General features: G+C 45.7%; 1 protein-coding gene across 3 annotated transcripts in view; it reads left to right on the top strand.

Annotated features, from left to right (window-relative positions):
• AMOTL1 (angiomotin like 1) overlaps positions 1-24687 on the top strand; it is a 160305-nt gene that overhangs the window by 73050 nt on the left and 62568 nt on the right. For all 3 annotated transcript variants that reach the window (XM_036258977.1, XM_036258978.1, XM_036258979.1), the window contains 2 exons: positions 13705-13854; positions 18587-19511. In XM_036258977.1, the coding sequence (XP_036114870.1) occupies positions 13705-13854; positions 18587-19511 (1075 nt within the window). The remainder of the gene's footprint in view (positions 1-13704; positions 13855-18586; positions 19512-24687) is intronic.

Below are 24687 nucleotides of genomic sequence, written 5' to 3'. Positions count from 1 at the left end.
AAGGACTAAGCTTTCTCCCACTTTTGGTAGTAAAGGGTCAGTTTCTCCTCCATTGTCAGTGAAAGGGAGCGAGTCACCACAGCAGAGAAGAGATTTAGAGTTCACACCTTGACCTTCATCCTGTTATACTACAGATGGAATGAAAGTTATGGAACAAAGGTGCCAAGGAGAGGAGAGGATTTTTTTTACTTGTAATGCAGAGCCTCTCCTCCAACTCCCAGTAACTACTTGTTGTCCTTCTGTTTGAAGGCGGAGCCTTCTGGCAGCTGAGGATATTAAGGTTAGAGTTCTGATACCTTCTCGAGGCCTACCTAACCCTAAACCTGAGTGCCAAGGGTGGCCAGACAAGTTAGGAGTTTTGAAGAGCCTTGGGATAACACCATGTATTCTTTTATTTATTTACTTCTTATTTTGTTATTCCAGTAGGATCACAACACAAAGCTTATTTTCAGATAAATTGTGTATTTAAGACTTTCCTCAATTCAAATTCTTGGAAAACTGAAAGTGTAATTTTGGTCTAGTTTGTCAGTCAGCTGAACAGTCTGACCTAAAAAACTCTAAAAGCCTTCATCTCTGATCTGCTTGAGCATCTCGCTATTTTTTAAAAGCTCACTGATTTGATCCTCTCTTGGAAGTGAATTTTCTTAGCAGTGATTCCTGTTCCATTTCCCCATTCTCATAAAAAGAAGCTAGAATTTACTGAGCACTTATTATTGTCTCACTTAACCTTCATAAGGTGCCGTATGTAGTAGGTCCTAAAGTTAACACATTTACTCAAGTCCACAAAGCTCATAAATGGTCGACCCTGGATTCTTACATTGTTCCAGAAGCAGATTTGCCAAAACAAAAAGGCATGACACACACCCCCATTTAGCATATTTTCTCCTCTTTTTTATTCTTTAAATCTTTCTAATAGTCCAGTCATTTGGCTTGACAGCATCATTCTCTTTTCTCTAAAGCCATCATGTCTTAGCATCCTTCCCTTTGTCCAGGGATTGCCTGACTTCTTGCTGGGCAAGTTATTACAGTTTCATGTCTCCCATCTCCTAAAAGTAATCTCGTGGAGACTTTTTGTTAGTGAAATATCATTGCAGGTTTGTATTCCTTTTTATAAAAATTCCTCAAGGGCAAGATGCATTCCTGTGCAGGTGTTTTGTGGAGGGGCTGCTCTCTCTCTCTCTCTAGCTGCATTTTCCTTAATCAGCAGAGTCCAAACATCTGACAAATAGCATTCAAGCTGTGCTTTACCACAGAGGGCCTCTGTGTGCCATCCTCAAGTTTCACCAGCTTCCCGGGGGGCTGTGGGCATCTTCCTTTACCTGGGTGGGGAGGTGACTCCAATATAACTGGTTTGCAGCCATTTTCATCTTAAAAGTTCTTCGTAAGTTTCATATATTTTGTGCCCTTCCCCGTGGAAGAGGCTGTCCAGAGCAGTGTTTCTTAGAGTGTGGTCTGTAGAACCCTGAAGGTTTCTGAGACCTAACAGCTATCATCATAGTGGTGCTAGGACACGCGTGTCTTCTTCACACTGTTGGTGGTGGTACTACGGTGCCAGGCGGTGCTGGGTGAGCTGCAGCTCCTTCGCACAGACCAAGCCTCACCAGCACAGTGTCAGACGCCGGGTTCACACCCTGCTCTTGTAGAAGCAGTACGATAATTAATTTGATCAAGTCTCAGACCTCACGTACGTCCCGCGATATCTTGTGTACACGCGGAGTACCTCTGCTGCAGCCCAGGGAGAGCGTGTGAGGGACTGCGTTGTGAGCTTACCTCTTTCGTGGAACACCGTTTTCTCTTCGAAGAATGACGGACTCTGGCTATTCCGAATTGGGTATTTGGTAGATTTTTGCTAAAAAATGAATAAAGGGAGCCTGCCACTTCAAGAAAATCAATGGATAGAATACGTTGCCAATGATAAAAATGAAGCTTTTAATTAGATTTTTGGAAAACGCATGTTTGCCACTGTTGGCCTGAGAGCTTCTCGGTTCTACATAGACTTTTCTGATGGTGGCCACCCATGGTATGTTAATCGATGTGATTTTGTTGATATTACATACTTGAACTGTTTCCATGTATGGAGGATTTGCATAATGCAGAGAATCAGTTTTTCCTACATGATCAATGCAGGATGCTACAAAATCCTGCATGGGTAAATAAAGCTCCCTTCAAAGTGGAAGGTGGGCCGATAGGTTTTTGTTTTTGTTTTTTTAAATATTTTTTCTTTATTGATTTTAGAGAGAGAGGGAGAGAGAGATAGAAACATCAATGAGAGAGAACATTGATTGGCCGCCTCCTGCATGCCCTCCACTGGGGATCGGGCCCACAACCTAGGCATGTGCCCTGACTGGGAATTGAACCGGTGACCTCGTCATGGCGCATGGGTCCATGCTCAACCACTGAGCCACACCGGCCGGGCTGGGCCGATAGATTTTAATGTAATAGACTATATAGAGGTGGATCCATGACAAGGTCACTGATATGGTTTTATATTTCACATTCCAACTACCTTTAAGTAGTTGATACTTGTTGAGGTTTGGTGGTTTCAAAGAACAGTCACAATGATCTGAGACAGCTATTAAAATACTTTCTTTTGTCAACTACATATTTGAATGAAGTCAGATTTTCATCTACTTTAAAAATCATATAGAATAGATTGACAGCAGAAGCAAATATGAGAACCCAGTTGTGTTCTATTGAGCCAGACATAAATTTGTGAAATTATAAAACAGTATTCTCACTGTTTTTTATTTTAGGAATGAGTTTTCATAAAAATGTTTGATATGACTTACAATAGGTCATTACTGTTATTTTAAACAAATTAACATATATTTTAATGTTTCTCAGTTTTAATCTTTAATACAGTAAATGTCAGTAGATGTGGCCCATATGAACGGAAGCTCATTGGGTCCTCAGTAATTTGTAATGGTGAAAAGGGTCCTGTGACAAACAGTTTGAGCACCGCTGGTGTACTGGTAAAGGCCACAGACTCTGAAGCCACACTGGCTTGAATCCTGGGCTTGAATCCCTTACTAATTATGTGACTTTGGGCAGGTGACTCAGTGCCTTAGTTTTCTCATCTGAGAAATGAGGAGAATCCTCATAGAGTATTATGAGGATTAAATGAGTTAATGTGAATTACTCAGAATAGTGCCTTTCACATAGAAAGCTCTCAACAGTATTTGGTTACTTTTATTTGCCCCTTTCCAAGTTCCCCAGTTGATTTTTCCACCAGAAAACGTTATTTTGCAGCATCTTTCCCTCTGTGCGCCCTCTCAGCACCATGGCTGATGATAAATTAGGGGTTCTTACCCTGGGGTTCATAGTGAACGCTATGCTATGCATTCTTCTGGAGCTAGAGAGAAACTCTGGAGATCCTGACAGATTCTTTTAAAAGGGTTTCTATGAGCCAAACCAAGCAGGCCAGGGAGGGGAAAGAGGTAAGATGCACAGTTCTAGACCTAGTGTGTGCTCTGAGGTGGGCGCCGACACTGGTGTCCCAGCTTGCCATTCCACGTGACCTGGAGCCTAGCTGTGTCAGTGTTCGGCACGTGTCTGCCTTACACGTCCCTCACTAGCCTGTTAGATTTGAGTCCCCATACCATGAACTATCTGGCTCATGGCAGATGCTCGATATCATATACCTGTGTGGAATGAATGAGTGAATGGATGAATGAGTTAGTAATTCTGCATTTTGCTGCAGATCATTCACAGACCCATCACCCTTAGTAACCCATAGGAGTTATAAGGAACCCAGATACCATCACAAATATTTAGGTGTTTAAAAATGTCACTAAAATTCTGTGGAGTACTTTGGAATAGTCCAAATTGAATTTGCATCTCAACCTTGTAGCCGTGAGCTGTGTGTTCACTCCGGTTTTTGTTTAGGTAAAAAGGAGATAATGAAACCTGTTTGTTTCTTAGAGATAACAAGGATTTCCTGAGATAAAGTGTGTGTATCATGCCCTGCTCGATAATGTTACTCTCTATGCCTTCCTTCCCTGTAGTTAGAGAGCTGCTTGTCTTACATCACGGGTAGCTGGCCGTGTGATTTTTGAGTTTCAGATCTAGCGAGCATTTATCATATGCAGTAGGCAGCTCTACAGGCTTTTTTCTCATATTGAATTAGATGTTGTTTTAGATATAATCACTGTTTTTATATCTGTAACAATATTTTACTTGCAACTGAAAAAGCCATAGTCCCTTACCAGCCATTCAGGTTAGCAATTATGAAATAGAAGGCACTAAAACTATTGACTTCAAATATGAATTTATTCAAAAGTTACACATTTACACAAAGGATTCCTCACTTCATCAAAGGAGTCAGTGCAGATTGGTTGGTTGGTTGGTTTTAGAAAACGTCTCCTTTACTTATTCACCATTATGTAGATTCATCAAGTCCCACACATTTTGGCATAAGCTGGGATCTATGTACCAGATTTCAGTTCAGCACAACCTTGCAGGGTGCATGCGCAGTGTAAGAGGCACAGGCTTCCCCATCCAGCTCTGTATTCGGATCAGCTGCGAACCGGGCCTGAAAAAGTCATTTCTGGTCCACATTTGTGGAGATCCCAATATTACAGGTCTGGCGTGGGGGCTTGGAAGTGACATTTTTAACACCTTCCATGAGTGGCAGGCACAAACCACAGGTTTGGGATTCGTTCCTGAAGTGGAGACTCCGTCGTGAAAATAATAGGCAGCCACATGGAAGGGCTGAGGAGGGGTTTGCCTTGGTGTTCTGGTTTGGTGATTGGCAGGGAGTGTGCTATTATTAGTCTAAGTTTTTATGAGAAATGACACAAATTAAATAGTTGTGGCTTTTTCTCTGCCTTGTTTATGCAGGGAAGGAAACGTTGCCAGTCTCCTTCCCCGTTATCCACTAGCAAGAGCATTGCATTAAAACTCTCCTAATATTAATGTAAGAGATTAGGCAGGGGAAGAGGATTTAGGTGTAACTGAGGGGTGCTGGAGGGCTCTTTGGAAGGCACAGTAGAAAGAGCCGTGTTGGAGGGGCTGTGCTGCTGGCTAGTACTGTGACTCTGAGCATTCCTCATCCACAAACTGGGAATGCATCCGTGTCCACAAACTGGGAATGCATCCGTGTCCACAAACTGGGAATGCATCCGTGTCCGCAAACTGGGAATAGGGGTGATAACTAACGATACTTCATATCATCCCTGCGCTTTCTAGGCCCTCAGTAAAGGGTAGCTCCTGCTATTATTGATTATATACTCTTGCTGCTAATAGGATGTTTAGTTTCTTGGGGCATATTGGTTGCTTTAAATGATGTAGTTTATTTAGGAGCCGATATTGACTTAGGAAGTGGATGAGTGTGATGAGAAGAAACCTACTTGTGTCTTGAGAGTCCCTGAGAAACGCTGCTGCCTGACAGGCATGGCGCTGTCACTTAGCTGTGACAACAGGCGCTGATGGGACCCGGAAAGCTGGAGGAGTCGGGGCAGGCCAGAGTGGCTGACCTGCTCCTCCCTCAGTGTGGGCGAGAGTGGGGCCTGGCGGGGCGTAACTACGCATTCACGTTGTCACTTTATGTCCTGGGTTTATCTCAAGGCTTTTCATCCAGTTTGTTTTCCTTTGCTCAAAAAATATTAAGTACTTGCTGTCTGCATACAATGGTAGAAACATGTTTAAGCAATGGAGCTTACACACTAATAATTCTTTTTCTTTCTCCGTGTGAACATCACCCAAAACAGTACCTGTTTGGTCCTGAGATAGGTATAAGCAAATAGGTTTAAAGATTATTTAAATTTCAGTTATTTAATCAATATAGGGCTTATTTATTAAAACTTATCTGAGTGAATGATTCTTAGAGATCTCCTATACAGCACAGTGCTATAGCTAACAATACTTGATTATTGTATACTTAAAATTTGCTAAGAAGGTAGGTCTTACATTAAGTGTTTTTACCACAAACACACACAAATAATGAGCAGGGTGGGAGGAAACCTTGGGAGGTGATGGATATGTCTGTGGTCTTGCTGGTGGCGATGAGTTCACTAGTTAATACTTTTACCCCCAGACTCATCGAGTTGTGTACATTAAATCTGTACCGCTTGTTACATGTCAATCATACCTCAATAAAGTGGCTTTAAGAAAACTTACCCGAGGAAAAGAGTATCTGGTGTGTAGGTACTTCCAGTTCTGGGTAATTTAATTACCAAATATATCAACATGAAATATGAATTTTGATATTATTATGTATAATTTGAGTCAAGATATTAAGTAACTTTTGGATGTCATGTTAAGATCCAAGTTTAAAAATTACCTCTTTGTAGATCAGTTTTTTTATTATGGATACTCTGTGTATTCCCCATGACTCTGCGATTGGTGGGACTGATAAGACTCTTTTTGTTTCATGGGAAGGAGTGCATGCCCCCCTCCCCCCCAGGTCTCCAGGCTCCGCTCCTGCTCCCAGACCTGGGAAGGAAGCAGGAGCCAAGCTACATGGAGGGCACAGCCCTGGGTAGAGTTGTGCAGGCTGAGTATGACAAAACAGCACATTTCTGTAAATGTGAGTTTGTGTTAAGCAACAAAATCCCTGTGAGGTTACTTTTAACATCATGTGCAAAAGCCCCTGCAGGAACCCGATGGTCGTCCACTTGTAATTAACCTGTTTTAGCACTAGATGGCCCCCACCTCCACCCCCCAGGAGCTTTTACCAGCCTTGGCCTCCTGAGAAATTTGAAAGAGACAAACTCATCTTTGATTTAAGCTCTGTAGAATTAAGGTTATGTTTATAACTGGTTATTTAAAAATGTATCTTAGCTCCATTGATAAATATTTATTGCATGCCCATTTTGTGCTAGAAACTGCTAAGTACTGTGAACCTCAGCACACATGATTCATTGAATCATTGTGAACATTAATTATGGTCTTATTTCTGCTAGAAACTGGAATACAAAGATGAATAAGACATGGTCCTTGCTGATAATCAACTTAATGTGGGGAAGGAAAAAACCTAAAGACATAGGCAGTTTAATATATTTGGCATAGATATGCATAGAATAAGGGGGGAGCCAGATGAGTGGCCTATTGGAAGGGGAGTGGTATATATATTAGGGGAGGAAGGGTAGAGGACTTCCTGGAGGAAGTGGTGCTAGAGCAGAGCTTCAGAGGATGATCAGAGACAGCGTATGTGTCTCAGCATTTAGTGTGTGCCAAAGCAAGAGTTTCCTTCCCTCATAAGGGGAGAAAGGCCTTCCAGATGGAGGAAACTTTGGGACAGCTGCCAGGATTTCCCTAGGGTTTGTGCAAAGGCAATAGACATGAGTTACTATAATTCAAGGCAGATTGTGCTGCTGTCATGTAGTGCTTAACACAAAAACAATGCTGTGTTCTTAGCATGGGAATAAGAAAATGTAATACTTTTTATTTTTTTTTTTATTTTTTATCCTCACCCGAGGATATTTTTTCCATTTTTGGTACAGATAGAATGGGAGGGAGAGAGAGGAAGGGAGAGAGAGTGAGAAACATCGACGTGAAGGGACACATCGAGTGGCTGCCACCCGCACGACCAACCAGGGCCGGGGACAAACTGCAACCAAGGTACATGCCCTTAGCGGGAACCGAACCCGGGTCTCTCAGGACCGCAGGCCGACGCTCTAACCGCTGAGCCAAACCGGCCAGGGCAAATGTAATACTTTTTAAATGTAAGTATATCTGTCACAAGTTCTTGATTGTAAGCAGCACAGAGTGACTTTGGTTAACTTAAGCAAAGCAGGAATTCGTTGGGAGGTTATTGGGCGGCTCAGAAATTAATGGGAAGGCCCAGGAAATGGGCAGGAACCTGTGTGAAGATGCACTGGGAGCCCGGCTCGGGTAGGCCACTCTGTTGTGAGGACGGGGTCACCGTGAACATCGTTGCTGGCCTGGACTCCTGGTCACAGTGTTACCACAGACAATGCATCAGCACCCTTTGTCTGTGTCATTTCCTCAAGATTCAGTGTCTTCAGGTGGAACACCCAGCTGACTGAGCCCAGGTCGTCCTGACTGCTGGAACAGGGAGGGACGTTTTGGCTTCTGTAACGAGAGGCAGAACCCACCCCAAGGCTTACTCAGCGAGTGCAGGGTTTCCTAACACCAGAAGTATTTAGAGGTAATGGACTATCAGGAATGTGGTAGGTAGTAGTTGGAAGTTGGACTACCTAATTTCTAAATTATTTTCCAGTTCTATAAGAGTGTTATGAAAATAATGTACCACTAATGCTTCTTTTTTTTTTTTTTTTTTTCCTTTATTGATTTTAGAGAGAGAGGAAGGGAGAGGGAGAGAGAAAGAAACATCGATGAGAGAGAACATCGACTGGCTGCCTCCTGCACGCCCCCCACTGGGGATCAGGCTCACAACCTGGGCATGTGTCCTGACCGGGAATTGAACTGGCGACCTCTTGGTTCATGGGTCGACGCTCAGCCACACTGGCCAGACCAATGCTTCTTAAAGGCTCCCTTAAATACTGGATTCATCCTCCTCCTTACCCATATCCAAGCTACACTGAACTCTCCCTTCCTTCAGGAGATGAAACACTCTCATGACTCAGTTCCTATGCTTCTCCCTCACCATGCTGGGCTGATCCTTCCACCAGCACCCTCCCCTCGCCCACAGCAGGTTAGCATACATCCTCCAGTTCAGCTCACGTGTCTCTTTTTCCTTGTCATTTCAGCTCCATATCACCTCCCTCATTCAACAGGTGGTAATGAATCACTACTGCTGGGCCTCCAAAGCATCGTGACCCTCTAACAGAGCGCTTACTCCGCATTGAAACTTGGGCGCACGTTGGTCCGCAGAACCCAATCTAAACATCCGAAGGCCAACAACAGTCTTACTCATTCCTTTGTATTCGTAGTTCCTAGCATACAGTGCCCTGTTGAACTGTTCTTCCTTTAAAGGTTAAGCATACGTTCTGCATTTTGATTCACATTGATAGCATCTCAGAGATGTGTAAGCCTTACACAGTTGAGCTTCACACAACTTCAGATAAAGCTGTCCACCAGGAGACACCGGGAGAGTCAGCATTCTGCTCTGAGAGAGCCTGAAGAGGTGTTGGTGTGTTTATTTTACTTGTTTCCTACACTAGATGGATTGGCCCAAGGATCAGAATTCAGGTGTGGTGTCCAGGAAGATCGTACCATGTAGGGGGTGGGAATCTTGGAAACCCTCCCCCACTCACTCCCCTGCCCATCCCCATCTTGGGTTTCAAATATTGGTTCCTTGGGGCAAGGGAGTGAGGAAGCATATTCCAGCGTGTGCTCTCAGTTTAGTGGTGGAGCTTCCTGTTGCCTTTCTTAAAATATGCTGGCTGCATGCAGGTGTTCATGGAGGAGGGCGCCATGACCTGACCTGTCTGTGTTCTCGGGCCTCAGCTTCCTGGAGTGGGCATCGGCTGACACACAGGAGCTAGCTTGGTTTCACGTGAGGGCTTGGGAACAGACCAGCCCTTATTTTTCAGGTACCAGTCATGGATTCTCCAGGCCCCTCCTAGACCTTGCTTGTAGGGCATCTGTCTCCCTGAGCAGAGCATTCCAGTCCCCAGAAAAACCTGCCAGAATCAGAAGGCTTGGTGCTTATATTTAATTTTGAGGCTGTTGGCACACTTAGCAAATTCTTTAGTTCTTTGAAAGGGAAGGAGAAGCTGCAGAACCTTTTTTCTTTGCTGTGGTCGAAATCTCTGTTTTAAAGTCGTAGGAGGTTATTCTAATCTAGAAAGTGAAATTGTAACCATGTTAGGAGGTTTGGGTTTACATGGAGTTGGGCAAATGTTGTGTATGTTGGTGAAATAACACCTGGGGTGTTTTGTATGAATTAAGGCAAAAGGAAGTGAGTTTTCTGGGGGTGTCAAGGGGCACGACATGGGCCTGTGGCCTGCAGACCTCTGTCCGCTGCAAAGGGGAGAGCAAGTTCACTTCATCTCAGGGAACTCACCGCATGGTGCAAGGAATCATTGGTGGGAGCTCTCAGAGAGGTTTTGGAGGGATCCTTGACCTTGTCTTTCCACTTGCTTGTAGTGAGACCATCCCAGAGGTCAATGCCATGTTCTCTGTCAGTCAGGAAGCAAATAGTAAGAGAGCATACACCCCGTGCACTGCCTGCAGAAAGCAGCAGGTGCACGCAGTGCCTGTCTTCAAGCTTTCCCAGGACCGCAGCACCAGCCTGCATGAAGTGATTACTGCAGAGGACAAGGCAGATGTTTAAGTGCTAAGTTGTGTGCTTCTGATCATAACTGCTGTGGCAGATGAGGGAAGGAAGGGCCATGTAGGGAGAGGAGTAATGGCACACTGAAGAGATAAATGGGCTGGAGAGAACTTTACAGTAGCTGTGGAGGGGACTGTGAAGCTAGAGGAGGACATTCTGAGCTGGGATTTGGAGAACGAGGGTGACATGATCATGGGACACCAGCGAGACAGACTGATGACATCTAAAGGAGGCGTCAGTCTTGAAAACCAAACAAAATTGGAACCTGAAGCTCTAGCCAGAATGGTTACATGCAAGCCAGTGGGATGCTGGCAGTGGAACTTGAGGACAGGTGACTTCCCGGCCATCGGATGATAGTGTTGGATGACAGTTTAGGTGTAAACACACCAAAAGGAGACTTCTGAGACTGTTATGTTGGCCTGTTCAGATTCAGGATCTGCTTTTAGGGAAGTAACCAGTTATGGTGGAGGTGAAGCCGATGAGCAGGTCACCAGGGTTCATGTTGTGCCCCTTGATACCCCCAGAAAACTCACTGCGTTTTGCCTTAATTCATTTTTTCTGCAACAGTGAGGCCCTTTGTTACTGCTACTGTTGAGTAAGGAAAATAAAGTCTCGTTCAGGGTCACATTACCTAAAGGCCTCTGGACACTTAACAAAGAAAGTAACAGCATGAGACCGTAAGGGGAAGGAAGTCTTCCGTGCTTTAGAAGCAAGCCAGAAGCAGTTACGCTCAGAGAGAAGCAAAGATTCTTCTTGTTGACAAGTGACATACGGATTTTATAAAGAAAAAGGAACCATTCTGGGTGACAAGGGTCATCGTCAGTATAGGTCAGGAATGTTGAACCCTCCAACTAGAATTTCCGAATTTTCCCCTATGTTAAGTGCAGTACCTACAGATCTCAGCTTTCCTGCAGGGCTGGACCCTGGGGCACGCGCCCCTTCCTCGGGGAGACCCCACAGAGCGCTGACTCTCTGCTGTCTTAGCTTGTGGTCCATTGCTTTTGCCACTCTCCCCACGCAGACTGAAGCTGTGGGAGCCATCATCCTTAGACAAGGTGCTGGTTTGAAGAAACAGGCGACTGCAGGTTACTAAGTTCAGAGGAGCTTACATGGAAATAGTCTTTATGAAGTCCCCAGAGACAACACATGCATGTATTACACACTGTTGAGCCAGCAGAGTCCGAGTGGCCATGGACTCCTTTGAAGAGCATTGCCCGGCCGGCCAGAGTGGTTCAGTCGGTTGAACATCATAACTGAAAGGGTGCCGGCTTGATTCCTGGTCAGAGCATAAGCCTGGGTTGTGGGTTCGATCCCAAGTTGGATCACGAATGGAAGGCAAGCCATTGATGTTTTTCTCTCACATTTCTATCTCTCTCTGTCTCTCCCTCTTCAGCTCTCTAAGCATGTCCTCGGGTGAGGATTTAAAAAAAAAGGAACCATACCATTTCTAATCCCTGGGCCTGAGTAAGGCTCACAGGGGCAGCTGGTGGGTGGGAGTGGTTTCCCCAGGCTCTTGCTCGGGGTGTGGAGAACCAGGGTACATTGTCGTGGCTGGGAGTGGCCTAGCACTACGTTCTTAACTGGGCTCCGTATTAAAAGTGTACATCTGTGTACACACACACACACACACTCATACTCTCTTTAGGTCTCAATTTTATTAGCAGTTTGTGCTCTGTCACCACTTAGAATTCTTAGTCGTGTGACTAGTATTGCCCAGAGTTGCAATGTGCAGGTACATGCCATTCCTGACCCAGATCTATGGTAAAAAAAAAAAAATCACACTTCCTCTTCTTGAAGTGCAATGATGCGGTGGGGAGTGGACTTGAGTGCCAAAATGTGCTCTGCATCTTGTTTCGCCTGTGTGTGCTGTTCTCCGCTGGCACAGGGCTTCTCGCTTTGGCTGCACACCTGAGTCATGGGAGGAGCTTTGTAAGGGTAACTGCACGGGCCACGTACCCGGAGAGCTAACGTATGGCCAAGTTGTACCTTGCCCCTCTCCAGTTTTCCACCAACATTTTCCATCTGCCTGAAGTAGAAGCCAGGTCAGGATCTGCCTTTGGATCTAGGCCACTGTAATTCCTAATTTAGCCCTAGACTTTTAGATTTATAGACGTAGAGGACAAGGCCCAGAAAGAGACTGAGTTTCTTTCCAGGGTAGTCCTCGCAGGTTGGCCAAAAAGAGAACTCTGACAGATGCTAGCCGTACGCATTAGAACTGTACTTTTATTTTATTTTATCTTTATTGTTGAAAATATTACAGATGCCCCCCCCCCTTTTCCCCCGTTTGGGCTAACCGTCATATACTATGTCATTCACAGTTGGTTTATACTCATCTTTAAGATGAAAGTCACAATGACATCATTTATTTTTGTAGGATAAATATTCTAGGTGTAAAACTCTTTTCTCTCTCTAGTCCAAACATGCCAATGATACATGTGAGCACACATACAAATATTTCATGAGGTAAAGGAACTCAGAAAGATGATGAGTAAATTCCCATCTGTGGCCTCAGAATAATTAGTTATTTACTACCAGCGTTGGCCTTGTGGGAAATGGGTAGATAACAAACCTAGCAAGACATTTCAAAGGACCAGTTTGAAGTGACTGCTGAGAAGCATTATTTTTCTTGTAATGGAATTATCTTTTAGGCAAGGACTTTAATTTTAAAAGATAGCATGGCTGTTTCCCCAGAGTAAACGAAGTGACTTTGCCAAGAAGAGCTTTAAACTGGGTGCCCACACAGAGCAATCAGTGCAGGGACAGAAGACCGCCAGACCCGTCCTGCTGAGCGTCCCCACGATGTTGTGTGTGTGGTATCAGTGTTGCCGTGTGGTATCTCGTGTGCAGTGACTGTGGAGTGAACACAGTGTCACGTTCAGAGCAGGAAGCACACTCTGGTTCGTGTGCGAAGCAGATAAACTGGAGCTGAAAGGCCAGTGGTTGGCAGAGGGCCAGGACCCATGAGCCTGGCTCCACGCTGCCACATGAGGCTCCAGAAACCTTAGCGTAGGGCTGAGTGCCTTTGCTCGGCTGGGGCACAATCCTGCCAGCACGTGGTCTGGCGGAGTGACCACCCCTCTCGGTATCTTTCATGCATTCGGTGAGTTAGCGGCTCTTCCCATCTGCGTGTGCCTTTTCTGGCCTCTTCACTCTGTTTCCTGTCCCCCTCCTTGCCTGTTTGCAACTTTGTGACTTACCCAGTGTCCGGGAGGACTTGGTTCTTGGTGGTGGTGGTGGTGCTGCTGCTGTGTGGGTTGTATGAAAGTGTCTGTGCCTCCGCTCAGTGTGTTTCGAAGATTGTTATTTTGACTTCGTGGGTCATTTTGGTGGGTGGCTGAACTAATGGTAATTCTGAATAGTAACTTTGGAATTTTATGAATCAAAAAGGCAGAGCGCCCACCGCGCGTGGAAATGTGGGAGAATGCCTTATGGGCGCTTGTGAGTCACACGGGGAGGAGGGGAGAACTTGGCGCTGATAGACCCTTCGCTCTTCCCCCTCGCAGGTCCCCCTCCTGCCTGCTACAGTCCCAGCAGTGCCATCCAGATTCTGGAAGACCCCAACTACTTTTTCCCAGACTTTTCGCTCTACTCTGGGAGGCATGAAGCGTCTGCTTTGACGGTGGAGGCCGGCGGCACCATCAGGGAGAAAGTTGGTAAGTTCTTTCGCTAGCACTTGTGCTGGAAACACAATGATCCTGTGTTTCATTTTTAGCCCTTGCATGGCTTTTTACTCTATGCTTATTTGGAAAAATCAGCATATGGGATTATTGGTTTTCTCTTTATTGGCGGGTGCCTTATTTTTAATGTTTGTGCTGTGGTGTTAATAGACTATTTCACTATAATTTGTGACTTTCTTAGGTATGTAGGAACTTCAGAATTATACTATTTATTCCCCGATTTTTCTCTAATTCCTAAATACTTTTTGTACTCTTTCCTTTTTCTTTTTCTGCTTCATTTTCATCTTTTTGCAAATAACTCAGAAGTTCAGAAGAAATTAAAAACTATAGCAGGGAGGGAACTGCCTCCTTTGTAAAAACTTCCTGCCTATTTTTGAGGGCTTTTGAGATTGGTAAAACGATGAGGGAATTTTTAAAACCACTTTAGGGAAGGATCTCAGCGTCTGAATATACTTATGAAAAGAGAATTTAGTAGTTTTCATGCCTGATGAGACCCCATTTCTTTTATTATTCATCCAAAAACATTATTCTCCTCTGCAAATACATTTTTTTTAAAAATCCTCACCCGAGGATATTTTTTTCATTGATTTTTTTCTTTTCTTTTTTTTTTTGAGAGAGAGTGGAAGGGAAAGAGGGAGGGAGGGAGAGACATCGATGTGAGAGACACATTGACTGGTTGCTTCCCGCATGTGCCCTGACCAGGGCGGGGATCAAACCTGCAACCTAGGTACATGCCCTTGACTGGGAATTGAACCTACAACCCTTCGGTGTTTGGGCTGACACTGACCATTGCGCCACACCAGCCAGGGCGCATTTTTAATTTAATAGAATTTTTTCATTTTATTAAAAAATGTTGACTTTTATTTGAATTTGCTTGTTCATTAAGCCTTTCAGATCAGTCATCCCGAGGGTGAGTACTGTCCTTTTTACTCTCTTGCCTCCAGCCTCTGTCAGGATGTCTGATTATAATAGGTTTTCAGTCCATTTTTGTTGAGTGAATGACGGCCCAGTTCAACCCACATGATCGCTCTTTCCTTGGATTGTTCATCACTTATTATGATTATTTGGCAATTCATCTTATGTGGACCTTCAGTGATCTATCTTTACTGTTTAAAATATTTTACTTCCCTGGATGGTTTCGCTCAGTGGTTAGAATGTTGGCCTGCAGACTGAAGGGTTGCGGGTTCAATTCCCGGTCAAGGGCACGTACTTGGGTTGCAAGTTTCGTCCCCAGTCCAGGTTGGGGTCGTGTAGGAGGCAACCAATTGATGTGTCTCTCTCACATTGATGTTTCTCTTTCTCTCTCTCTCTCTCTCTCTCTCTCTCTCTGTCTCCCTCTCTCCCTCCCTCTCACTATATCTAAAAGAATTAGTGGGAAAAAATCCTCAGGTTAGGATTAACACAAAATAAATAAATAAAATAAAACTTTTACTGTTGAACTCTGGATTTATATTTCAGTTGTAGTGTACATCCTCTGAAGGTGAGGAATAAGTTTGAATTCACTCCATATGCAGTCCTGTGAGGCAGACATGAAGTCTGCCCATTTTACAGAGGAGAGAGACTCAGAGAAGCCTAGTAACGTGCCTGGGGTCACAGAGGTGTGTTTTTGGGGAGAGAGGGAGAGTGATAAGATCAGAGTTGAGCTGCAGGAACCCATCTGTAAAGTTCCTTAATTTCCTCCACCATTATTTCCTGCAGGCCTTGTGTGGCTCATTGCACCCTCGGCACTGGGGGTGCAGCATGTGGATTAACAATAAAACTCTCCACCCCCTGGTGCTTGAAATCTAGTAGAAGAAGACAGATAATAAATACGGTGTGGATTGAACAGAGAAGAGGCTGAAGCTAGAGATATGAAGAGACTATTCAGGACATCTAAGCAACTGGGAAGGAGAGCCAGAACCAGGGCTGGCTGAGGGCAGGGAAGCTGGGGTCGAAGTCTTTGCTGTTGTAAGGACACAAAATGGCATCTGCTGTCACCTTTTCTCGTATTTTAGTATCAAAGAGAATAAGTGGTATATAATCCTTGACAGCCCTTGTCAATAAAACACAGGAAACCTAATGACAGGTGTCTTTGTACATATTCATGTATATGAGCATATGTATATTTATATATCTTGTAAGCATGTTACAGCACCTTTATTTTCTTGGACTAAGAAAACTAGCTGGGCAGTTGAGTAAACGTAGGCAGCAGAGGAGATGAAGGGTCAAAAGTAAAAATGAAATTTCTCTCAGGATGACTCATATGAGGATGCCATTTATAGGTTAAAAAAAGGCAACCTTGGGAAGAAAGAGGCTTTGGGGGAAATGACATGTTCTGTGTGTATATGGAAACACAGAGCCATCATTGCATGGGATTGTAGAACTGAAGGCTGCTGAGAGACGATCCAGTTCGTCTTCCTCGTTCACAGGTGAGGCTGTTGAACTAGCAGAGTCAAGGATTTCCTCAGCGTCATGCCAGTAGCAAGTGGTAGAAATTTTAGTATCATAAATGCGACATGATATCCTCAATATCCTACTTACTATTACTAGTACTGTTGTGATATAGGGGTAAATTATATTATATATATATATTTAAATATTTACCCAAGGATATGCTTTCATTGATTTTTAGAGCGAGAGGAAGGGGGAGAGAGAGAGAGAGAAACATTGATATGAGAGAGAAACAGTAATCTGTTGCCTTCTGTACACGCCCCACCGGGGGTTGAACCTGCAACCTAGGTATGTGTTCTGACGGGGGATTGAACCCACAACCTTTTGGTGAATGCGACAATGCTCCAACTAACTGAGCCACCTGGCCAGGGCTAGATTTTATATTTCATGGAGCGCATGTGGATTTTTTTACTGATTAAATGTTTGATCTCCCTCACTGGGTTGTGTGCTAGGTAGACCCAGATAAGAAGGCATGATCCTTACCTTTGAGGAGTTTAGAGTCTGTGGAAATAGATAATTGCCCTCTCCTGTGATAACTGCTCTACTGAGATAGATGCCAATGGAGTGGGGACATTCGAGAAGGAGGGCTCAAGCCTGCTGGGCTGCTGCAGCCAAGGGTTTCCTCAGAAGGTAGCTCTGGAGCTTCCCATGAAGCATGTCTAGGGATTGCTCAGGCGGACATGGTGAGATGCCTCTTTCTAGGCAGAGGATGAATGTGAGCAAAGGCCTAGAGGCCAGAGAGCCAGCATGTCCGGGAACTATATGTTCTTAGGTCTTGTTGGAGCTTAAACTCCAAGAGGTTTGCCAGGGAAGGTGGGGTGATGCTGGCATGAAATGTTGCCGGATAGGTAAGGCAGCACCTGCTTCACCACGCGACAGAATGTCAGTTTCAACCTGTAATTAATTATTGAGGCATTTTGTGCAGAGGAGTGATGTGATTAGGTTTTCCTTTTTGAACAGTCTTGCAGGGTAGTGTGGAAGGTTGGTTGTGGTCTGCAGGGTGGGTTTGGAAATGGGAATGAGACTAGTGTCGGAGAAATAGATGAACAGACTGTTGGAATGAATGGTTTGGATATGAGATACCGAGGGCTTGTAAGTGGGGGATGAACACAGGTTTTGTTGTGGAATGAGTCAGATTCTGGCTCGGTCTCTTCCTACCTCTGTGATCTCTGTGATTTACCTTTTCTAAACCTCTTCTTATCTGTAAATTTGGGGGGATTAATATCTGCCTCGTGTGATTGCATATGGAACAAATGAATATATGGAGAGAATTTAGTGCAATGGCAGAGCATATGCACTTTTAAAATGGTTCTTGTGGTTGTACTGTGGTTATTAATAGCCAACTTGGAGACGGGCACGGGGATAGAGAGGAGAGTTGGGAGAGATATTTTGGAGGTAGAATTGACTGACTAGATTGGGGGGGTAAGAGAGAGGAAGAGATTTTGGAAAACCCCCAGGTTTCTGGCTTGGCAGAAATTAGACAAGGCGGGGATACGGGGGTTGGGTGAGTAAGCCTTTCGGGTGAGGAAGACATGTTGAGTTTGAAGGACTCATGGGCCAACGGCTGGCGGTTGTAGATTTGAGGGTCATGGATCAGTGGTTGAAGCTGAGCTGTGGTTGTGATGACCCAGGAGATTCTGTTGGGTGAGGGTGGAAGAGCACTCAGGGCAGAGCTGGGGGAACCCCAGAATTTAAGGGGCAGGTAGAGAAAGGGAGTCAGGGAAGGAGTGGGCAGAGACCGGAGCCAGGGCCTGGATGCCGAGTTGGGAGAGCATTTCAAGAAGTGGGTGATGAACATGCCAGATGCTTCGGAAGGGTTAGCTGTGTAATGTGAGAGCTGGAAAACTCTCCGGGGCTCGGTCATAATCAGAGCAGGAGGGAGGGCAGTGCGCGGAGCACTTGGAAAGTGGAGACAGCCCTGGAAAGAGGAGGAAGGGCAGGCAGGGTGGCAGTTAGAGGTATATGGAGGGCCATGAAAAGGTGGTTTCTTTTTGTTTGGTTTGGTTTTCGCTTGTTTTTTTTTGTTTTTTTAAGATGGGAAAGACATGGCATGTTAAGTGGGGAGATGAAAGGAAAGGGAGGGGTGGAAGGAGGGAGCAGGAGGCGAGGGACAGGAGAGTCCTGGAGACACTTCCATGAGAAAGTGCAGGGTACACGGGGTGGATTTGAAACCTTGGTACATGCGACTGCGGTTAGAATGGTAATTATTTACCACATACTTATAGACCTGTATTCCTGTGGAGCAGTCTGACTTCTTTTTCCTATGTTTGTCTTGTAGTTGAGGATCCTCTTGGTAACTTCCACGCCCCGAACTTCCTGAGGATCTCAGAGGTGGAAATGAGAGGTTCCGAGGATGCGGCAGCTGGAACAGTATTACAGCGGCTGATCCAGGAACAACTGCGGTATGGCACCCCGACCGAGAACATGAACTTGCTGGCCATTCAGCACCAGGCCACAGGGAGTGCAGGACCAGCCCACCCTACAAACAACTTTTCTTCCACGGAAAACCTCGCTCAAGAAGACCCACAAATGGTCTACCAGTCGGCACGCCAGGAACCGCAGGGTCAAGAACACCAGGTGGACAATACGGTGATGGAGAAACAGGTCCGGTCCACGCAGCCTCAGCAGAACAACGAGGAGCTGCCTACTTACGAGGAGGCCAAAGCGCAGTCGCAGTTCTTCAGGGGGCAGCAGCAGCAGCAGCAGCAGCAGCAGGGGGCTGTAGGTCATGGTTACTACATGGCTGGGGGCACCAGTCAGAAGTCCCGGACTGAGGGGAGGCCCACGGTGAACCGTGCCAACAGTGGGCAGGCGCATAAGGACGAGGCGCTGAAAGAACTTAAGCAGGGCCATGTCCGCTCTCTCAGCGAGAGGATCATGCAGCTGTCGTTGGAGAGGAATGGTGTTAAGCAACACCTCCCTGGCTCAGGGAATGGCAAGGGGTTCAAGGCAGGAGGGGGACCCTCCCCCGCCCAGCCTGCAGGTAAAGTGCTGGACCCCCGGGGTCCTCCACCCGAGTACCCCTTCAAGGCCAAGCAAATGATGTCCCCAGTCAGCAAGACCCAGGAGCATGGACTTTTCTACAGCGACCAGCACCCTGGGATGCTCCATGAGATGGTCAAGCCTTACCCTGCTCCTCAGCCTGCGAGAACAGAAGTGGCCGTCCTGAGGTACCAGCCACCCCCAGAGTACGGGGTCACGAGGTGATTATCCAGCCTAGACCTTTCACTCGGCTTTTCAAAATCCAGCAATCGTGGTTTTAGCATTTGTTATTTTTAAGGCACGTTAGGCTTTGTCTTTAGTTTTTTTCCGTATGCATAATATTTAATAAGCCGCTTTTTGGCCGAAATAGGTAGAGTGGAACAGAACAGAGGGCAGTTGGGGATTTATGAGTCTAAGGGAGGAGCCTCAGTTGTTGGCCGTCCTTGGGACCTCTGCCTGGTGGCCAGACAGAGCAGGAATTTTCCTGGCTGGCTCTGTGGACAGCATCCAAACTCCTGGAACATATTACTGCAGGGTTTTATAGAGTCTTTCTTCATTGTAGGTTTTAAAGGAAAATGTAGTCTGAATGCTCGGATGGAGGAGTTAAAGGGACCGTAGAAATTATATCATCCCATCCCTTTATTCAACAGATGACAAGCTAAAGCCTGGAGAGATTAATAAATGTCCACAGTACACACTCTGAGGCAGCTGGAGCTCGGCTCAAGTATCCTGCTCGTCCGAGTCCTTTCCCTCCGTCACCCTGATTCCTCTTCTGACCGGTTGATGGAGTCAGCAGCACTCACTGAGTGTTGTGCTGTGCAGCCCTGTCCCGGGTTCAGAGATGCAGACGTGGCCCTCGCTCTCCAGGCCTTGCAGCATTGCTCGGGGGAGACGGGCATGTGAACACATCCTGGCAGCGCAGCGTGCGGTTAGGCGGGCGTGTGCAGGGGGCGCCGCGGTGACTCACAGCTGGAGGGCGTGGGGGACCTCCGCAGAGGAGGTGGCATTGGAGCTGGGGCTTCAAGGATAAGTAAGAGTTGTGGGGTAGAGGCGAAGCTGCAGGATGTGCTATGCAGGGCCAGTGCCATTTCTTCAGACAAACCGTTCAGGAGGTTTTGTCTGGAATGAACTGCGGTACTGCGGAGCTGGTGGGACAGGGTGTGTAAGAAGTGGCACAAGATGTGTTTGGACATGGAAGTGTCCTAGTAAGGAGTTTAGAATTTATCCATAAACAATTATTTTTAAGTAGAGATTGTGTTGATGTTTAATATAAGGTTGAGTTCATGGACAGTCAGGGTGAATTGGAGGAAAGGGAGACTGGAGGCCGTGAGGACCTTGAGGGACAGTTTCAGTCGTCCAGATGGGAATTGATGATGGTGGCGTAGCTTTGAGGCCACGGTACAGGGGAGCATGAAATTCTAAGAGAGGTAGGGAAGTAGAACTAACAGGATTTAGTGATTGCCTAGATATGGAAGTTGAAGAATAAGGCAACTGGAAATTGAGCTCTCAGGAGATAAATTGGGGATTTGCCATCATTTAGCTGTTGCTAACTTTGCTTGGGGACAGCATGGAGCATGAGAAGAGAAGACTGTGGTCACTGCCTGTTTATTGGGTATGTCTTCATTCTCACAAAGGGCTTTATTTATCTTTCTCTAAACCGAATGTGCTGAGGCTTCTCCATGTGACCCCAGCGGTGTGTGCAGGGCATACCTTGGTTGTCTGTCTGCAAAGGGAGTGACTGAGCCTTGGCAGAGAGAGAGGGAGAGCTGCCTGCCACCCACGCACTGCCCAGCCGCTGACACATTGCCCCCTGCCAGGTTGGGAATGCCAGCTTTGAAGCAGGGTACCAACATTCAGACTTCTGACAGGCAGCAGGATTCCTTCCTACAGTGGGCATAGTCTGACCCCACTGGGAATCCAGGACGGGGCTCCAGGGGCTCCTGTTCTTACCCTTTTACAGTTCCTTAAGCCAAAGGAGAAATTTCAACTAAAAAACTATCAGCTTTGAAGAGGAAAAAAAAATAGTCTTCGAATCTCCAGTATTTGTACCACATTGGTTTGCCACAGTTGTTTGAAATAGTCCTTGGGGTTTTATCCCAAGGAATGGTAGCACAGTTTGTTTGTGATCTTTCAAATTTTTCCCTGAATGTTTAATTCTATCTCTAGAGCAGCAGTTCTCAACCTGTGGGTCGCGACCCTTTTGGGGGTCGAACGACCCTTTCACAGGGGTCGCCTAGGACATAACAGTAGCAAAATTACAGTTATGAAGTAGCAACGAAAATAATTTTATGGTTGGGAGTCATCACAACATGAGGAACTGTATTAAAGGGTCACGGCATTAGGAAGGGTGAGAACCACTGCTCTAGAGCTTGGCAGAAGGTGAAAATACCCCCGGGGAAGACTCCTTCCTTCCCTTTGGCTTTACTGTTTGTTAAATGGCAGTGCGTGACTTGGATTGTCTTGCTTGTTGTCACTTGGCAGTAGGTGTGATATAAGGTGGGGAGTGTAGTAAAGGGAGGAGGGAAGAGCTTCTTGGAAATCTACCCCTTTATTTATGGAAAGTGTCATTTGTTTCAAATTTGTGACGTCAGAGAGAAGAAGAAATGTATGAGGGATTTGAGCCAGTTGCCAGACTTGGCAGCTGGATTGACATGACATCAAAATGTCCCAGGAGACGTAACAGACGGGCCATTGAGGCTGGGCCCCAGAACTACAAGGCCCCTTTGTGAGCCTGGCCCCGGCTCGCCAGCACGGCTCAGGCGGTGCAGCCCTGGGCTGACAGGGTAAACAAAGTTACGTCCACACCAGTCCTGCTTCAGACACATTCGCTGTTGCCTGAGCTCCAACGGTGGGATCTGAAACTCAGCAGTGAGTGAGGATCAGTTATCTTGGCCCTAAAAGATGAGCAGGACTCTCCAGTTTCCCTGACATGTTCTCTTGTGCTTGAAGAGTTACCCGTTTGTCGTTAATGGTGATGGTTTAGAAAGCTGCAGGCTGTGGGTCAGTACATCATAGACTCCTGGACGAGGGGAGGCCTCTGGGTGAGATCAGAGTCCATCTCCTTGCCTGGGGCTGCAGACACCGGCTCAGTATGTTGTGAACATTCATTCTCACCTGCTCTGATCTGCTCAAGATGGAGATGCGTGGGAGATGATTGTAAACCTTTAGGCTCCTTTCGTGGGAAATGCCGTGGAGAGGCCTCTAGTGAAGGCCTCGTGCACTGCCTCGGCTTCTGTTGTGAGCTAGTGAGGCTGGTGGAGGCGGAGGGACCGAGGTAGCTGGTGGGGATGTCCCGGGAACATGAGCCAGCCGTGGGCAAGGGCTCCAGTTTGTTCCTGCCCGTCTTCCTTTTCCTGTAGCCCGAAGGTGGAAATGGGTAGAAATGAAGACAGAGTAAGAATGGGACAGGTTGTTCTACGGGGAATTGTGCCTAAAAAACAAAGGACAAGCGTTTGGATGTAGAGTCTGACTCCTCTTGTGAAAACAGCACTTCCAAGACGCAGTGACTTGGCTTATGCCGTCCGTTCTGTTAATGGAAGCGAGGGCATGAGTGAGCGCTGGTGGACCCCTGACCTTTAGCGAAGCAGTTTGGAGTACATTAGTCAAATGCATGTTTATTTTCCCAAAAAATCTGCCTGTATTTCCAAAGTGGAAACTGAAGATGCTAAAAAATTACTTAAAATATCCTACTTTCTTAATATGACCACTGTTAACCTTTTTCCTGTACAAATTAACTTTTTCACATTATAATCCTAGATTATATTGAGTTTAGTATCTTAGCTTTTTTTAGATAGTATTTTATCACATCATTTTTCACACAGTGTTTCCATAACCATCCTTTTATTGCTGCATTTCATAAAGTATATAATTTACATCATTTAATAAATAATGTTGTGAACTTGTCATGCATACAAATATTTTGGGTTTTGTTCTTTCTGAATCACTATTTAGAAGTGAAATTATTAAGCAAATAGTAGTGAACATTTAATAAAAGACTTCTGATGCTGGATAACTTTGTCAAAATATTACAGTACCTGCTTCGCTGTACTTTGACCAACATTAGGTCATAATTAGAAACGCTTTTCTAATTAGTATTAATTCCTTATTTTAATTTGCAGTGATCCTCTAGCTTAAATTTGGGGAGGGTATATTTTAGTAGTTAGATTTTTTTATCTTGAAAATTGGTTCTTCACATTTTGTGTTCGTATGATTCATGTACATGTGATGGATTCGGAGTAAATTAAAACTGTTCTCTGAGACTTGTTCTGCCTTTCCAGTTTCTAGAATCCCATTTCCGCCCTTTGCAGGTGACGATGGAGCACAGGTGGTGTTCGCAGGAGGACCGCACCTTCCAGTGCCTGCAGTGTGCCAGGCACTTTGTGTGGGCTATCCTTAATCTTCACATACTGTTAATATCCCTATTTTTACAGATGATAAACCTTAGGCTTAGGGAGAGAGATTATCGTAACCTAGTCCCGGGCACCAGGGGACGTGCAGGAGCCAGGGTGCAGCCCGGATGTGTGTCACACCGGCCTCCCATGTGTTTACACCGTTGCTCGTGTGTCTCCTGTATGTCGCAGTGGACGCAGATGGACATTTTTACTTGGTGGCATCATCTGGTGAATCTCTAATCAGGTTTATGTATCGCACCTGATGTTCTGCCTGTGCTCTGCCCACCTCTGGTGTTTTCAGGAGGACCAGAGTACTGGTGAAGCATCCCAGACTCTAGGAGGAGAGTCCTCCATACCGCCTTTCTCTCCAGACTTCCTGGAGGCTGTGGCACCAGCTCAGCCTTGCTGGTGGCTCCAGGTTGTGAGCTTCAGTCTGTCTTGGGTTTGCTTTCATTTGGAAGTAGGGACTTGGGAGAGTATTGCTTCTTGCCTCAGACTGTTTTTGCCTTAGTCTCTTTTAATTATGGAAGATACGCACTATTTGAATTATTAATTTTTATGTTTCAGGCAGTGTGAGTTTAGGGAAAGTCAATCCTGTTGGTAAAAAGAGCATTTTTCCCCTCTTTGAGCTTCTCCGTTGCCTTTTTGCCCTGTATCTGGGCTGAATCTTGCCCGTTCAGCATTGGGGGTTTGATTTGCTCACTGGCTGGAGGCAGAGAGAAGAGTGGTAACTGTTTATTATTAATATTGTATTCACGCATGAGCATATGAATTTGATTTCTAGCGTGTAGATGGATACTTTTAAAAGCATGAAATGCCCTTCTGCCCTAAGCTGATTAAAAAACAAAAACATCTTATGAGGTGATGTCAGAGGCAGAGGTGCATGGGCTTCCTTCCGCAGTGTGCTCTTGCTCAGTTCACTTCATCGCCCGCCGTGGGCTCCTCCAGCGTCCTTCCCATCCCTGCAGGGGCTCGCAGTTTCCTGCATCAGTGGGGGGAACCTGTG

This window comes from Molossus molossus, unplaced genomic scaffold (assembly GCF_014108415.1).
Source record: "Molossus molossus isolate mMolMol1 unplaced genomic scaffold, mMolMol1.p scaffold_m16_p_13, whole genome shotgun sequence".
NCBI lineage: Eukaryota > Metazoa > Chordata > Mammalia > Chiroptera > Molossidae > Molossus > Molossus molossus.
The sequence above is the reverse complement of the archived record's forward strand: the minus strand, read 5'-3'. Positions and strand labels throughout refer to the sequence as shown.